Here is an 18419-nt window from a genome sequence, read left to right as displayed (position 1 = left end):
GTGCTTGTGTTGGCAAGACTGAATGGAAACGTCTTTCCATCCTAGTGAGATGGGTGTTGACTGTTCCCCTCATGTAGCCCAGTTCCCTCAGCATCATCTCAGCTAAAAAAGCCTGGTCAACATTTGCCCGTTGATGACGTCCCCTACTTCTTCTTCGTGGCTCAGCCCCCCTTTCTCTTTCTATTGCAGGAGAAGCTACCGGGACTGCTGGCTCTTGTGTGACAGTTTTTTTTTATTTTTTTTTAATCCCTACTTCATTTTTGCTGAAGTAATTGCATCATTGTTTATCTCTGACCACATTGTAAAAATCACCATTTGCAATTTTTGTATCTGCCCTTTGCTTCTATCATAAATAGGAGATACTAGCGTACAGGAACTGTAATTTTGATTAATAAAAGGGTTGGTGCTTTAATTCATTGGCACAGCTAAGCCTACCTAGGCTATGATCCGACTCTTACCAACACAAATAGGCCATTATTGTGAGAAAATCCATAGCATTTGTATTTCAATAAGAATATTGGTTTGCAAAGTGAGTAGTTAAACTATTGAAGAATGGCAGTGGATCTGGTCAATGTGATGTAGTAATGTAGTGCACAAAGCCCCGAAGAGTGGTGCGAAATGCACTCCTGGTACACTGTAGGTTTAATTTTTATGGGTGTTTTAAAAAAGATCAAACTTGACATTTTAAATGTTTGTAATAGTTTCAGCCATACCTGGCAGGTAAGCCCACCTGGGGTCCTCCACAACGTTCTACGTTTATAATGGGGGCCGAGGAAGCAGCTACGTCTAATGCTGGTGTAAGGGGCTGGCTAGTGGAGGGTCCACTCCCTGTTTTGTTTTGCTCTTCACCTCACATCATTGAACCGCTCTCTGCACTGGGCAACAGGTCTCATAAGACCGGAGACACAATTATTGATTATATTGTAGTGTAGTGGTTATAGGGATAAATAATTCCCCTTATTGAGCTAGTAGGAACGTTAGTTTACAGCTGCTGTTTTCTCGGTTCGGGTTTACAGTGACGCACTTCCGCTGCGCGGGCTTTTGTTGTTGTCGTAATGGTGGAAGGAATAAATGGTGCACGTTGTGTAGCCGAAAGAGGAAGTTGTCACGACTCCTGCTTGAGCTCCTCTACAGTAGTGTTCACCGCTATTAGTTAAAAAACAAAAAACAAAAAACAAACACACTCCCAAAAAAAAATCTCCCGCAATTATGTATGACGACACTTATTACTCCTTGGTAAACCTGAACGCGCTACAATATCAGCCACCTCCTCCCAAGCTGATTTTATATCATGCGGCTTATGAGAGGTGCCATTTGCACACCTGGCCACTCTGGACACCCCGAAGAAGGACACATCTGTTTCCTCCCGGGGGAAACTTTCCCGCCTCAGCCAACCTGGACTTCCGCCGTCCATATTGAAACAGGCAATTCGCCGTAACAGAGTTCGCTGCTTTTAAATGGGACGAGAGGAGCTGATTTTATCGGCCGTAATGTAGCCAGAGAGACTTGCGTCCGTGTCTGATGGGGTTAAAAAATATGTAAATTTTGTGTGAACGCACCAATAGTCATCCCTGATATTTGATTTTGTCCATATCACTTAGCCATGGTGTGTTAAGAGCTGTTCATGTTTGCATGTGTATTGTGGCATGGATTGTTTGAAAAAGTTTGGAGTGATATTTGAAAAACATCAAAACCTGAGAAATTAAAAAAAGAAAAATTGTTCTCTGTCCAGTACTGTTTTGGCCATTTTTATTTTAAAAAATTATCAGAATGAGAATCATGTTTATTGGCCGTGTAGGTTTGCACTACATGGAATTTGACTCCGGTTTCGTGGCTCTCTCAGTGTGCTTAACAGAATAACAACACTACAACACAACAAACTTCAGATTTAAACACAAGGATTGACTTATGCAGACAAAAAAAGAGGGGCTAAAGGTGCAGTGGTGCAGAGAATATATCAGAGATGCTGAGATAGATGTTAGCAGGTTACTTACATACATGCCTGAGGTAGATGGACATGACAGAGAGTACCAGTATACATACAATGTACAGTACGGTATGTACAACATGGTTGGATTTCTTTGAAAGCGTTAAGTGTTCATATGAATGACAGCCTGTGGAAAGAAGCTGTTTTATATCTGGTTGTTTTAAGGTTTTAAGGTGCCTGCCAGAGGGGAGGAGTTGGGACAGGTTGTGACCAGGTTGTGATGAGTCTGTTGCCTGATGGTTTCCTGAGTCTGGAGGTGTATAAGTCCTGAATGGAGGGCAGGTTGGCACCAATGGTTTTCTCTGCAGACCGAACTGTCCATTGTAGTCCGTCCCTGTCCTGTTTGGAGGCCGAACCAAACCAGACAGTGATGGATGTGCAGAGGACTGACTGGATTACTGCAGTGTAGAACTGAATCAGCAGTTCCTGAGGCAGGATGAACATTTTTCTTGAGGGGGGGGTTCTCCCCTTTTTCTCCCCAGTTGTATCTGGCCAATTACTCCACTCTCTCGAGCCGCCCCACTGAAGGTTAATTTTGAATGGCTTATCACTGGGCGAGGGCCCGGACTGTAAGTCCTATCAATTATTTACAAGTGGGGGCACAATACAGGAAACGACTCGGTAGTTGATCAATATGTGATGAGCTGCGCAAAAAATATCCAACCACCATATCATGAATGAATGAATGAATGATGATGATGATGATGATTTATTTCAAACATGTAAATAAGCAGGATATAACATACAGATGATCCATTGCCAATAATCTGAAGTGATCAACAAATCCACACATCAAACTCAGTGAACAAATCTCTGTATGCATCAGATTATCTGTTACATGTTGGAAAAGGAGTAGGAGGAAGTATACACTTATTATTTTTTCCTACCCTACTCTTAAGTTAATTCAGCTACTATAATTACAAAAAGGAAAAGAAAAAAATATGTGTATCAAAAAATATGACAAAAAAATGAATATGTTACATTCTTTACATAGAGATGTTACATTCTTGTTACATCTTTAAGCCCTTGTATATTTGGTCACTGGCGGGCAGACAGGTTAATTATTCAGCCACCTGGAAAATCCTCTCAAAGAACAGATCATATTCAACCAGCAGTAAAATGTGCAATCTGTGTCTAACTGGAAAACATTTGATCATTTGCAAACCAGAAATGTGCTCATTGAATAACAGGAATGAATTTGCCAGCAGTTGCAGACACAGATATAAGCACCTATTTTGTAATTATTGACAAATCATGCTAATAGACAAATACCAGCCCCCGCCCGCTGGACCGTCAGCGGTCACGTGTGATTATTTTGCTCCTTATTTGTTGAGCACTTCCCCTACCGTTGAGTGCTCCTTTTAACAAAGTTGATATATTGTGGCGAACGTAGAAGCAACGTCAAAGGTAACTTTGCAACCCCCTTTGTGACGCAATACATGGGGGTCATCTACTCGAACAACAAAGTTGTTCAGGGTTTCAGTTCCAAGGTTACACAACACAACAGAATGACAACTGCAATTACACCACAACAAATAATAATCACATAAACACATGAAACCACATAAAACACTTACAAAACATTTGATAACAACGGACAATCTGCACGCAGTGCCTGATGGGTAAAACGGGACAATTGGAACAATTCTGACGGGGTAGCAACTGTGCTACTGTGGTGGACACGTATTGGGGACAGAATTCAACCCAGGAACTAAGGGTTAAGTCATGGTTGCCCTGGCAGGTTAACGCAGGGTTAAGTTATGGTTGTCCAGCCAGTTTTCTGGTTATTCTTGCCACCTCCGCTCAGTCGAGCTGTGGGTTGTGTTTGTCTCGCTGATTTACCGTGGATTAAAGAAAGTTGCCTACACGGCTAAAGTGTGAACCTACGGTCTTCTCCGTTACTTCGGCTCTACACTACAATATATTTATATGTGTGCGTGCGTGCGTGCACGTGCGTGCGTGCATGTGTGTAAAACAACCGAGGTATGAAATGAAATAATGAGATAATGTTGGAGTTTCTGGAGACAGGCTCTTGGTCCCTCTCCGAAACCTGTGAAATAACCAGTTTAATTGAGAAGACGCGCGTTTCGTTTGGTTTTTTTAATAGGCGGGCCGATCCCCTCTCCGTGCCAGCTGGTGGCGGTAATGCGCAACATCGTCGGTTAACCAACCGCTAATAAACCTATAAAAAAAAAAAGACGAAGAAGAACGTTAGCACCTCGCAGTTGTTATCAGAAAGCGACCCTCATCACGACTGGGCTCCGAGGCGAGAGGAGGTGTGGAGTCCTCGCTTTGTCTCCGGGTAACATATATCCTCACTCGGTGCGGGGTGAAGACCAAGGCGCTGACGCCGACGTCAAAATTCAGCCGAGTTAGTCATGTCGCCGGTGTTTGAAGACGTTATTGCTCGGTGACGTAACTCGAAGTCGACTTGCACTCTTGACTTTAACTACCCCCCTAACTGCTAAGGGACCCTTTCTTTCCGTTGTGTTGACGTAAGTTAACACACCCAAGAACAAAAGTCGGCAAACGTCGACTTTGGAGCCAAAGCCGGAAAAGTCGACAAACCTTGGATCGTCGCTGGTTTTGAGTTAGGTGAGTAGTCAGCTGTTGGCTAGCTTGCTCGTTACCTGTTGCCAGGGCAATTAGCGGTGGGTCGGTGTTGGGCTAACGGGCACCTGTGAGGGGAGCTCGCGCTAGGCCGACCCATGACTTGCAGTTGTTTGCCTGCTGGAAGCGTTCTGGGAAGAACCTCTGGGTCTGCGTTCAGGGCAGTCGAGTCAGTCTCATTCGTGTAGCCCAATATCACAAATTTGCCTCACGGTCCATCAAAGTCCGTAAAATAGTTTTTTTTTTAACAAACCTACTGAAAATGGAAGGATTTGTACCCTAGGAAATGAGTTGGTTTTCAGTTATGGCAAGTAGTGTGAAATATTGGAATGAAAGATTACTTTCGGTTAGCCCCCCCCAATAGTTTTCTGACCATAAGTAGTGTATTTGTTTTATATTTTTAAATCTGTGTGGCCTGAAATGATAAATGGATGGTCCTAAATTATCAGTATTTCTTTTTTTTTTATAAATTTATTTCTGATTTTTCCCTTTTTTTTTCTCCCAATTTAGTGGCCAATTGATCCCTATTTTAATTCAAACACCCACCCTCGTATTGCATGCGTTCGCCAACTGCATCTCTCCGGCCGGCAGTCTCGAAGGAAAGCGCCTCCCCACTTTCGTGACAAGGCGAATCCAAGCCGAACCACTGTTTTTCCGACACACACAGAGACGCATTCACATGACGAACACAAGCCGACTCCGCCCCCCTCCCGAAGACAGCGTTGCCAATGATTGCTGCTTCATCGAGTCCGGCCATAGTCGGATCTGACGAGACCGGGGCGCGAACCCCAGTCCCCAGTGGGCAACTGCATCGACACCAAGCCGATGCTTAGACCGCTACGCCACCGCGGACGCTGCAATTATCAGTATTTCTAGTTAGCGGTTGAAAAAAAAAATACGGTAACACTTTAGTATGGGGAACATAAAAAAACTTAATTACTAGTGAATTAGTAATGATCAAGATGTCACTTGAGTATGGGGAACATATTCTAAGTAACAAAAACTTAATTTACAGTAATTTAACACTATGAACACTTGTAGTTTTGTGTTTTGTTATGTAAGAACAGACCATATTCATTAAGTGTTAGTAAGGGAGAATAACTCTTCTTGTGGTACTACCACCTTATAAAGGCCATACTAAGCAAAGCATATTGAGATGGTACTACTAATAAGCAATACTTCTGAGGTTATAGAGGGAAAACTCATAGTTAATGGCTTACTGGTTGTATAATAAGGCCATTCAGAATAAGGCATTAATGAGTACATAATAATGACAAATTAAGAGCCAGTATGTTGCTAATTTGCATGCTAATAAGCACCTAATTAATGGTGACTACATTCCCCATACTAAAGTGTTACCAAAAATCCTTACTAAGATCATATTTTCAATTATTTGTCCATCGGTCTACTGCTACTACTACTTTTGGCTGCTGCCGTTAGGGGTCGCCACGGCGGATCATCCGGTTCCATCTCTTCAATTTAAGCTAAATTTAAGTTAAGATAGGTCTAATTTAAGTTAAGGGCTTCTCTAAAAACCACAACACCTTTCTTCACCATGCAGGAGACAGATCGGATGCTGTGTGGTTGAATACAGAGAGAGAAGCACGCACATACGCACACATCCTGCTGTAGCTGTGTGTGAGAGATGTGGAGGAGTTTGCCTGTTCTAACTTTAGACCATCAGATTGCCTTTTACTGCTGCTGTGCGTCTGAAGATCACATATCAAACCAGCAGATGAAACCGTAAATTACAGCCCGTGCGTTCACACTATCAAACCGTTTCCCAACCCGTCTTGGACGGATCATAATCTGCTGCCTGCCCATCTCTACACAGTGTTTCAGTACAGCTGGGAGTAGGCGTTAACAAGTTCACAACGAAACACAATGCAGGATGTTGGGAGGGGGATCTAAGACTTTTAAAGGAGAAACCAGTAACCAGTGAGGAGTGGTTGTCAACAGGAAGTGAATATCTGTTTCTGGGTGAAGTGACAAAGGAAGTGAGGAGTGAAACATGAACAGAAGTTTCTAATTTAAAATATAAAAATTTCTAATGTGTTAATACATTATTATTTTATTAATATCTTATATTATCTATATATATTCTCTGTATAGTGCTTTGGGTGGCGTTTGCAGCTAGAAAAACGCTATATAAAATGCAACTTGATTGATTGATTGATCTCTTCCTATCCTCTGCATCTTCCTCTGTCACGCCAGCCACCTGCATGTCCTTCCTCACCACATCCCTAAACCTCCTCTTTGGCCTTCCTCGTTTCCTCTCCCTGGCAGCTTCATATTTAGCGTCCTCCTCCCAAATATACCTAGTATCTCTCCTCCACACATGTCCAAACCATCTCAATCGTCCCTCTCCTGCTTTGTCTCCAAACCACCCAGCCTGAGCTGTGACCAGGTATCCCGCTTGCACCGCACAGCATTTTTGACCCTTTGTCCTGCATCACACATTGAGATGACTTCCCATATTCTGATGCAAAATAAGAAAAGTATGTGTTTCAATTTAAACACCAAACTATCAAATTTGATTATCAAATAATATTCTCTAGCATCCGATATAAAATTCTGCCAAATCATTATGCGGATTGACAAGAGCAAAACTCGGCTGTGGTGACTGACCCCTGAGAAACGGGGAACAAGCCAAAAGAAGAAGAAGATTCTCTGGCATTCTCTGCTAAGACATCTTCGTTCTCTCATATTGTGGAGTTTGACTGGTCGTAAATTAACACTCCTCAGCCACAAAGACTTTGTTGCAAAACGAGTCAAGGACAAACATATCCACGAGTGATGAAGCACAACTTTCTATCTGTATAAATTGTATTGTGATACATTTTTATCCCTGTTCATTGTTATACATATTGTCACTGCTGTTTGTGAAAAAAATGTGCATAACACGGGTGTCTGGGTGGCGTGGCGGTCTATTCTGTTGCCTACCAACACAGGGATTGCCCGTTTGAATCCCCGTGTTACCTCCGGCTTGGTTGGGCGTCCCTGCAGACACGATTGGCCATGTCTGCAGGTGGGAACCCGGATGTGTGTATGTGTCCTGGTTGCTGCACTAGCGCCTCCTCTGGTTGGTCAGGGCACCTGTTCATGGGGGAGGGGGAACTGTGGGGAATAGTGTGATCCTCCCACGCGCTACGTCCCCCTGGCAAAACTCCTCACTGTCAGGTGAAAAGAAGTGGCTGGCGACCCCAAATGTATCGGAAGAGGCATGTGGTAGTCTGCAGCCCTCCCCGGATCGGCAAAGGGGGTGGAACGGCGACAGGGACGGCTCGGAAGAGAGGGGTAATTGGCCAAGTACAATTGGGAAGGAAAAAAAAAAGAATACAGTAACACATTAACACAGTGGAACACTTTTATCATTAAGTAGATAATTTTTGAAGAACACAGTTTTCAGTTACTGTTATAGTGATGAACTTTTACATTTGCTGTCATTTTGTATGCATTAAAATCATTTTTTGTTTTGTTTTCCAGTGTTGCGGGCTATGCGTGTGCATAATGGAGGACAGTCAATGTGGGGAATTGGACTACCTGATCCAAGATGAGGACACCCTCATTGAAGGGGTCAGCAACCAGGTGCTGTTTGTGGTGGTGCTCAGTGTCACCTTCCTGGGAGGGCTGCTGACTCTGCTTTGCACGTGTGTACAGATTCCCATTTAAAGTGATCTCCATCAGCAGAGCAAACACTGAGACAGTAGCATCAGGTTCAGTTGACTGTGCTTGCATTAAAAGAAACTGACTTGGTGGGACGCTTACTTAAAAACACAAAGCCCTTTTATCGTCAGGTCAATTTACGAGTGTCTTAAGCATGTGTAGAAAACCGAATCATAGAATCTAACATCTAGGGACTTTTGCATGGATAAGGGATTAAAGCTATTTTGGAAGTGACAAGTATGTTAAGTAAATAATTCAGAATATAAAAACAACAATATAACATCTGCACAATATAAAATCTGTCAATAGTGAGTCTGCTAAAACAGTATTTACACTGACTTGTACGTCTAAGAATCACATGGCATGGATGACAGAATATTTTTAATGAACATGCTTACAGAAGTAAGTGTTGACCTTAGTGGCTGTTTTTTTTTTTTAGTTGCATATGTGTAACAGTATACAGTATGCGTAAATTTAAATTCAGTGGCATACAAAGACAATTATTAATAGTTTACTGAAGAGGTGATAGTACATTTTTCCCCCCAAATACTCTGGAAACTGATATAAAAATGCATCTTTCTTTCTTTCTTTCTTTTTTCTTTCTTTGAATTTCATTTTTATTAGCTGAAACCATATATATATATATATATATATATATATATATATATATATATATATATATATAATATAATCCAGTTAGTCAAGTAAATTTTCTATGAGACAGTACAAGCCTGTTTCATGCTATAAGCAATCATCAAAGTTATATGTATACATATACTATGTATACATATAACTTTATACACACACACACATATATATATATATATATATATATAGCGTTTTATTCCAAAACCGTCAATGGTGTTATAAGTGCTCAACTAATGAGGAGCGGAATATCAACACTGTGAATATCAACACACACACACACACATATATATATATATATATTCCAGGCATACTTGGCTCAGTCCTGCTTTAAAAAAATATAAAATGGGTTGAATGCTTTTAATGCAATCAAACTATCATTATAGCAGTGTTGGTACAGAAAATGTAAAGGTAACTAGGCTGAGCCTCTTAATATTGCAGTATTGAGATTTGCAATATATTTCCACTTTATTTCATTTTTAATCCACGGCTCAGCACTGATAAAACAGCGGTGATTTAAGACGGTAGCTAATCGATGAATATCCACATAATGGACACATTTGCAGTTGCTCGTCTTGATGGTTATCGAAATAGAACAGAATTGCTGGTGATGTGTCAATACCAGTCCCACAGTCAAACAAAACTGAAGAATTACGGTTGGACCTCAGTTTTTACAAGTCATATTGTGGTATCTGTTGGTAAAGGTTCTCTGTGAACTTGGTCTGCCATGTCTGCTTGTTAGCAACTGTAACTTCTTCGATATCGCTTCTTACCCGCCTTATTCTTCGATATTTAGCGAAAGGTTCAGTACACTATGCATCTTGTAATTTTTTTGAGGGAAAGTCCTACCAGACAATTGAATCTAAGGTGTATTCTGCGATGCATTTAACAGCACTGCCATAGGTTTCAGTAGGTCAAATACACAGTGACTGTCTTCAGCATTTTGGCCTTGAGCGTAAATTCTCAACACAGGATATCATGGGATTGGGGGACAACAGATATCACTATGATACCGTTTATCTGGTTTTCGTTTGACTACATTGCTTTTGACTTGACATTTATCTTTCTGATAATCTTACAATGAATTGTTTTGGCATGCATTTTGAGTCTCTCAGCATTTACAATAGGCGAAGATTATTGTCACATATAATCTGTACCCATTTCACCTTTGCAGAGGAGAGCAGCGGGACATCCATCCCGAGAATCAGGAGCATGTCCGAGCTGTGAGACAGCAGCTCCAGTTTGAGCAGGTATGTCACCGCCTGTAACATTATCCTGTGGATATACAAAGATGTAGGCTAAGTAGTAATTTAACATGATTTAACATGTGATGGCGGTGGTAGGTCAAACTTTGCCAGCTAAAATGGGTGTTAATCCTTCTATGTATACTCCCCGCAGTGTACTGCCTCTACTCAGTGTTCCACATCTAGATACCTCTCAACTTTTCTGAGGTGGTATCTGGAAAGGCGGAAGGATATTTTAAATCCCACCTTCTGTGTTTGGATTCAGTCTGCTGATGAGGCACTTAAGAAGAGGTTAGGTTTAGAAATCTCCCTCAAGGGGTTGAAGTAAGGAGGCATCATGGGCTGCACTGATGTCAGGGGAAAAGAAACCACCTCCTGAAATCCTGTGTATCCCTTCTAGACACCACCCATTTTCACCATGCTAACTGCTTACCACTGTGCTGCCAGTGATCCCATCATGTTCTGTGCAAGTTTTTTTTTTTTTTTCATCCAGGTGTGAGACCATCACACCACCGCAGCACAAACTTTGCCCTCTTTCATTTCAACAGATGCAAGAAATGTATTTGCCTCTTGTTCTAAGGCAATCTGGCCACATTCACCTCGTGCCGTGTTCGATTTATGATCTGGTTCAACTTTGACCCGTGGAATGGGTCTGCTCAACCCATCAGAGAGTGGGTGGGGTCGATCTTCTCAGTAAAACTGAAATGAAGGAGGCCTTAATTGCTGTTGTTTAGGATGCACCCATAATCGTTTTGTTTTGTATACAACTGCCTTCTTTCTTCTCCAGATGAAACGCAAAGACACACTTGGTTTGCGTTTCAGTAAGAATACTAACTAGTTCACACTACATTGACTAGCAGTAGAACCAGAATTGAAGGATTCTGGTCCTGCCTATTTTTTGCCACAGCATGAGCAAGAACTTTGGTCTGCTAGTTCTGCTTGTGTGACAGCAACATAATTAACCAAATCTTGAATAACATCTTTACCCAAGAAAACTTTTTTAAAAAATCCAAAATCCAAATTCCATAATTTTTGACGGTTTTATGAAATAAGGCTGTTTTTAAGGTGCTGTAGTTTTAGCATTTGGTCCCAGAAAGTTGAATCAGTTCTTCTGGACACAATGTTTCATTACTTATCTAAGTGACTTCATCAGTCTTGGCTGACTGCAGGTACCCCCACCCTTATAAACAGCACAGTTGCACGACGACTAAAACCGCCACAGTTGCGTTACAACTGAAACCAGCGATCAGTTTGATATGCAAATTGCCATGACCATTAACTAGAGTTAAAATGCCCACGTGTACTTTTCACAGAGGATTGGGGAGTAGTTGCTGTAACAGCATTGCAAGATGACAACAGATGTATTCTTAGGGCCCCCCCCACCCCCCGGTTCAGGGATGGTTGTTCCCTCTTCACATAGATGGCCTCTTTGTCTCCTGTTCAAACCAGTGTTCCTCCCTATCAAGGATGTTCACATCATCCTTCAAAGAGTGGCCACTGGCCTGTAGATGGGTGTAGACTGCGGAGTCCTGGCCTGACAAGGTGGTAGCTCTTCTCTGTTACCCCATCCTTTTCGCCTGAGTCTGTTTGGTTTCCCCGATGAACTATTCATGGCGATCCTTCCGGAACTTAGCGTACACTATTGCTGTTTGTGCCGGGGGACCCGATCGTTGGGGTGGACCAATTTCTGGCATAATGTGTTTGGGAGTGGAGCATTTGGTCTCACAGATTATACGTGTTATGTCAGTGTACGTTACTATTTAAGAAAAAAAAAACCTCTTCTCAATGTTAGCATGGGAATCCCCCCATCAAAACTAGTTATGTGCTTTTTATACATTTATGGGCTTGTTCTCTTTCTGTAAAAGGTGGCTTTTCATGTGATGCACATGAAACCCCCACATGCATACATGGCTTTACCCAAAACATGTTGATGTTTTTATGTTCAAACAATGAACTAGCTAATCAGTAAATGATTTTGGATTTTTTTTTTAATGCCAGAAGATTTGCCATTGTTTTTTCTGTCGTTTCCTATATGCAGTGTTTTTTCCTCCACTCCAGGATGACAACCCTCCATCAGAAGCCAGACAACAGTACTACACAGACATGTCCTGTCCTGTGTGTCTGCAGCAGGCTGTTCTGCCCGTAGAGACGAATTGTGGACACCTCTTTTGTGGTGAGACTGCTGTATAGCAACACACACCTGTTGGTGACACCACTCATGTCCGCCACTTAATTCTGAAAAGAAAAAAAAACAACAACATTGGTTTCTTTTCTATACAGTAGGTATAATTGGTGGACATGTGCTCTACAATTTTTTGTATTTTTAAAAAATTGCTCCATGATACTGTTTACAGGAGTGGTTTAACAATATTTTGAGTTTAATGTTTTTGATGGCCAGCTTTGCATAGAATAATAGCTGGGAGAAGTTACAACAGAATCTTTTTTATGTGAGGTATTATCCTAAATTCTGTCATTTTGCAGGTTCTTGTATTATTCTCTATTGGAGGTATGGAACATGGCTGGGTGCTATTAACTGCCCCATCTGCAGACAAATGGTAAGAATTTATATATATATATATATTAGAGCTAAATATTAGTTCTGCATCTTAAAGCTGTTGCTGTCCCTTGCTGGCCAATTAGCTCAAATATAGAAAAGTTTCTTTTCAAATGTACTTTTTTCTTTTTTTATCATTTGTTTAATTTCTTATAAGATTCTATATGATAAATACATTGCTCTTGCCCAAAGGTGGCACCTGACTGATTGTTAAACATGACACAATTTGGTCTAATAAATATTTAATTTCAGCACTTGTGTGCTCTTGATTATATCTGTACCCAGTCATATGTAAATATACAACTTAGTCTTGGTTTGTAGTTTGGTGTTTAGGATATCTGGATTTTATTTAGATTTTGAGCCATTTTCAGATATTTTAGTTTTTTTTCAAACCCACTCTATTTGTTTATTAATGCATTTTTTTGTTTACAGCCGGTCTGTCACAAAGTACTAATGTATAGATCTGGAGTATTTACCACCTAAATCAGACAGACAACATGGATGCTCTTGCCCAGTTTGCAATAATCTTTGGCCTCTTTCATTAGTGAAATAAAACATCAGAGATGCTTTGCTCCAAGCAGAAACTGCAGGAGCTACTGAAGATGTTGCAAGTTACTCCTCTTGATAGTATTCCTTGGTGGCAGGGTGGTCAGAGCATTCACATTGCGATGAACCCTTCTGCATCTTCAGCTGGTATCTCAGGGTCACAAGCGTTTCGCCCCTTAGCCTGTACGCCTCGCCTGAGTGGGGCAGCAAAGACCAAATTACCCTTCGCCTGCAGAAGGGTTCCAACTGCGAGCTGTCATCAACCACAACCATCTTGAGCTGGTCTCAGCTGCCATGGCTATCTCCCCAATAGCTTGCTTCAGTTGTTTGGGTTCCAAACCCATCTTCTGTAGGAAATGACACACTGATGTTGCTGGGAAACCATGACTGCCAACTTCAATGGGAAATAAGTTTGTGTACCGTCCTTTTACAAGAGCCTCGTCGATCAAATCCTGGTACTTGGCTTTCTTCTGTTGGTGACCGATGGCTAGCCTGTCCTCCCAGGGCACTGTGAGTTCAGCTACTAAGATAGTTTTTGTGCTCCTGGATAGAAGAACCATGTCTGGTTGGAGTGAGGTTACTGCTACCTCTTCTAGAAAGACAAGTCTCTTCTTCAGGTCCACTTGCATCTCCCAGTCAGAAGCTTAATGCAAAATGGAGCACAGGTTCTTGGCAGTTGTTCTTGCCCAAGAAGCCTTTTCTCCTTCCCTTTGGAAATTGACAACTTCGGGTGGTAATGCCTGGTGTTTATTGGCTTTTTTCCCTTCTTTTAATTTTTTTTTTTTTAACATTTCTGCTTTATTTGACAGTGACAATAGAGAGAGACAGGAAAGGTAGGGGAGAGAGGGGATGACATGCAGCGAAGGGCCCAAGCTGCATATGTAATATTTTGTTGCATTAGGTCACAGTGATATGTGAACATCACAAACTGGTTTATAACTTATGACTGATAGCTGCAATAATTTCCTTTCTTACCTAAAATGTTAAGTCACAACATGATTCATTACATTTGCATTAATAAAAATGATTGCATTTTCCCCACCCTGTTCCTCATAACCCTCTGATCACAGCATTGGCTGCTCTTTTTCTTGGGTAGATAATTATTGTCTTTGCTCTGTTGTATTCTTATTAATGCTCATTTTAGCATCAAAGTTGGTGTTAATCCGTTTTGGTTTCTTTTCACCATTTTAATTTGGCTGTATTCCTCCTTGGCCAGGTGACGTTGCTCTTCCCCCTCTTCCATGAGCAAACATCCCCACAGAGTGTCCAGGAAGAGGAGGCAAGGCCCCAGTTCATCCTAAGAGAAATCAATGACTACAATCGCAGGTTCTCTGGACAACCTCGCTCGGTAAGTGTACTACAGCCAGAAATATTTAGCCAGTATTTCATACATGGAAATACTACATTAGTTGGCGCACACATGTTATGACCACAACAAATGCACATTTGGCTCAGCCTTGTGACCAGCAACATATAAAGAGGGGACGCCACACCAAGTTGCAATTAAACAGGGAAATGAATTTATTTGCAAAAAGAAACAATACATTACCAAACTCTGGGAGACTGGAGGCTCAGCCAAACAACAAAAAGGTGGTGAAGCCTGGGCCAACCACACATTGAGCCATTGGTAGAGGTGGGGGAAATAATCGATTCTACGATGCATTGGGATGCTTTGTTGAATGATGCAGGAAGGTCTGTAATCAATTAGTAACGTAATTTTCAACGGACTGCCCTGTAGTTTTTACAGGACTGCCCTGTACAGGACTACAGGGCAACTACAACTACAGGCTACTACAACTACAGGGCAATACAAAACTGCCCTTTCGTTATAAACCTTTTTATTTCAGCTCTTCCTATCTTTATTCTCCAGCTAGTGGCAGTCAGACCCATTCCACTTAATGAAAATTTCTCATGATGTACATTTTTCTCTTGCTCTTTCTTTCTTTCTTTCTCTTCATCCCTCCAGTTGATGGACAGGCTGCGAGATGTTCCAACCCTGCTCCGTCATGCCTTTAGGGAGATGTTTTCGGTGGGTGGCCTGTTAGAGCGGCCAGGGATCCAGATTCTCCTCTGCCTGGTTGGCGCATTCACCTACCTGGCCTCCCCGCTCGACTTCCTACCGGAGGCGCTCTTTGGCCTCCTTGGCTTCATGGATGACCTGTTAGTCATCCTTCTCCTCTTTTTTCACATCTCTGTCATGTATAGAGGAGTGGTAACACAGAGACTGAATGGCTAAGTGCACGGTGTAAAATTGAGTCCTTGATTGCTCATACCTGGGTACAGACACCCAGAAGGAGTGAGCCGTGCTTCCGAGGGGCTGATGCTGGATTTACATGAAAGCAGTGAAGAAGTTTTTAGAGGACATTCCATGTCAGCACTCTCAAACGGGTTTTATTTATTTACAGGGGCCGTCCTCTGATCACATGAGAGAAGTTAGTTGAGGACTTCTAATCAGAAGTTCAAAGAAGGTTGAATCAGTTCATCTGGATACAATGTTTACTGACAGATACATTTCATCCTCATCTAAGTGACATCTCCAGTCTATACTGACTACATGTATCCTCACCCTTATAAACAATAAAGTATAATGCAGTTGCATAACGACCAAAACCAACTACCAGTTTCATATGCAAATATGGGTGTGACCACCGTTATGCAACTGTATTGTTTATAAGGGTGGGATACCTGCAGTCAGTTTAGACTGGAGATGTCAATTAGATGAGTGATGAAACGTATCTGTCAGTAAACATTGTATCCAGATGAACTGATTTAACCTTCTTTGATTTTCTTAGCTGGATTATTGAGCATGCATCGAGACACCTAATCAGAAGTGTTCATTTTGTAAATAGAATTCAGAATCGACAGTGCATGAATTATGTCGAAGTAATGTCAGGGCTCACAGACTACAAAACAGCAAAAAGAATGTCTGGTGTTGTGTTTGGATGCCAGAATCAGATTTATTGGCCTTGTAGGTTTGCATGCACATGGAATCTGAGTCTGGTTTTGTGGCTCTCTCACTGTAATTAACGTAGAATAACAACACGACAACACAACAACCATCAGATATATACACAAGGATTGACTTGTACAGGTGAGATGAGATAAGAGGTAATATAGTGCAATGGTGCAGAGAATGCACTGCTATTCTTGTACTAGACTACTGTGCAGCATACAGTGTAAGCACACAGGGAAGATATTCAATTTTAAAATGAAATGGTGAGAATTGGCATGTATGATTATTTTATGTTGAAACTTGGCCCTAATTGCGTATCCTAGTTGTACTTGTGCAGCCATGGCTGACTTGAAAGTTCAACCTGCTCATCCCTATCTTAAATGAGCATACTGTTACCGATGTTATAGTTTGTCATGCCTGGTATAGGTGTTTAATGTGTAAATAAATTTACCCGTTGGGCAAATAAATGACTTAGTGGGTCCCTTTGGTCATTAAGATACCCTGCAAAGTAATGTGGCAACATGCAATTCACGTCTGCAGGGACGGTATACATGTTGCTGTCTACACTTTTAGAGCTAGGAAATATTCACGTGGCTCACTATACATTTATAGACGAACTCTTAACTTTCTGTACACCTGTGGCTGTTAACTAGGGGTGCACAGGAGAAGTTGCTCGTTAGGTTGAGAGAAATCAGCAGTGCAGAACTTAACAATGAACATACCATCCCCACACATTGAGCATCATGAAAATGGAAAAAGAAGAAAATAGGAAGGAAACAGTAATCAAAAGATATGCTGTATGGCCAAAAGTATGTGGACACCTCTTCTAATGAGTGGATTTGGCTATTTCAGCCACATCCATTGCTGATGCACACAATCAAGCATACAATCGTGCTGTCTCCATAGACAAACATTGGCACTATAATAGGTCATACTGAAGAGCTCAGTGACTTTCAACAGGACACTGTCATTAGGCTGCCTCCTGTCTAGTCAGTTGGTCAAATTTCTGCCCTGCAAAGCAACCAGAAAAGACTGAACATTTAGTTAATTTTCAACATACTATAACAGCAACTTATGAACTTGTAACACCAACACAATAACTTAGTAGCCTTTAAAATAGCCTTGTTAGCCTTGTTAGACTGTCAAATTGCAATTGGTGATGGGGGACATTTGATTGTTGATGTTTACTGTAAACAACACATACTGATCAGTACTTAAGGTTTGACTCTCATCATCCAATGGAGCACAAACTGGGAGTCATCAGGACGCTGTACCACTGAGCTGACAACGTTCCCACTGACACAGCGGCGGGGAAGGGGAGAAATCCCACATTAAACAGACCCTGGTTAAGTGTGGTTATCCTAACTGGGCATGTGTCAAAGCCAGGAAGACGCCCAAACAGTGCACCAGCCACTCGACGCGAGAAGGAGAACAGCTGCCTAAGCGTAAACCAGTGAAGTTTCCGTATGTGGCGAGAGTGTCAAAATAGTTGAGAAGCATATTTTCCAAACACCGCATCTCCGTTGCTTTCAAACCCCAAAACACGCTGTGCCAGAAGTTGGTCCACCCGAAGGATCAGGTCTCCCAGCACAAACAGAGCAATATAGTGTACGCTGTTAAGTGCCAGGAGGATTTGTGTGACTTGTACATTGGGGAAACTAAACAGACGCTGGAGAAGAGGACGGCACAACACAGGAGAGCTAACACATCAGGCCAGGACTCCACAGTCTACCTACAGGCCAGTGGCCACTCTTTCAGGGATGAGGATGTGCACATCCTTGATAGGGCGGAACGCTGGTTTGAAAGGGGAGTCATGGACCATCTATGTGAGGAGGGAACGACCATCCCTGAACGGGGGGGCTAAGAGTACATCTGTGTCGCCATCTTACAATGCCGTGATTGCAACTTTTCCCAAATCTTCTGTGCATGGTACACATGGCCATTGTAATAGCTGGCGCCCCGGCGTCGGCCATCAGACCTCTGGAGCTTGTTTAGAAAGCTGCAGCTCGTAGTGGTGTTCAACCGCCCTATGTTCCCCCACACAACTCCCCTTCTCATGTCCCTACACTGGCTCCCAGTAGCTGCTCACATCCGGTTTAAGACTCTGGTGCTAGCCTACAGGGCCGTGAAAGGAACAGCTCCTTCCTATCTCCAGGCCATGGTCAAGCCCTACACCCCCCCCCCCCCCCGACCAGTTCGCTCTGCTGCCTCGGG

At 42.2% G+C, this 18419-nt stretch overlaps 1 protein-coding gene across 3 annotated transcripts; it reads left to right on the top strand.

Annotated features, from left to right (window-relative positions):
- Positions 1-4213: 4213 nt before the first annotated feature.
- On the top strand, positions 4214-15970 carry rnf170 (ring finger protein 170). Of its 3 annotated transcripts, none has more exons than XM_056290839.1 (7): positions 4214-4582; positions 8084-8185; positions 10083-10158; positions 12211-12325; positions 12634-12707; positions 14469-14600; positions 15219-15970. In XM_056290839.1, the coding sequence occupies exons 2-7, from the start codon at positions 8151-8153 to the stop codon at positions 15486-15488; spliced, it is 702 nt and encodes a 233-aa protein (XP_056146814.1). In that variant the 5' UTR covers positions 4214-4582; positions 8084-8150; the 3' UTR covers positions 15489-15970. The 3 variants fall into 3 exon arrangements, with proteins under 3 accessions (XP_056146814.1, XP_056146813.1, XP_056146815.1); XM_056290838.1 differs by having other exon boundaries at positions 8084-8247; XM_056290840.1 differs by lacking the exons at positions 4214-4582; positions 8084-8185 and adding an exon at positions 8196-8247 and having other exon boundaries at positions 12191-12325.
- Positions 15971-18419: the final 2449 nt, after the last annotated feature.

Source organism: Lampris incognitus, chromosome 12, assembly GCF_029633865.1.
Source record: "Lampris incognitus isolate fLamInc1 chromosome 12, fLamInc1.hap2, whole genome shotgun sequence".
NCBI classification, from domain to species: Eukaryota; Metazoa; Chordata; class Actinopteri; order Lampriformes; family Lampridae; genus Lampris; species Lampris incognitus.
This window is presented reverse-complemented; position numbering and strand designations above follow the sequence as displayed.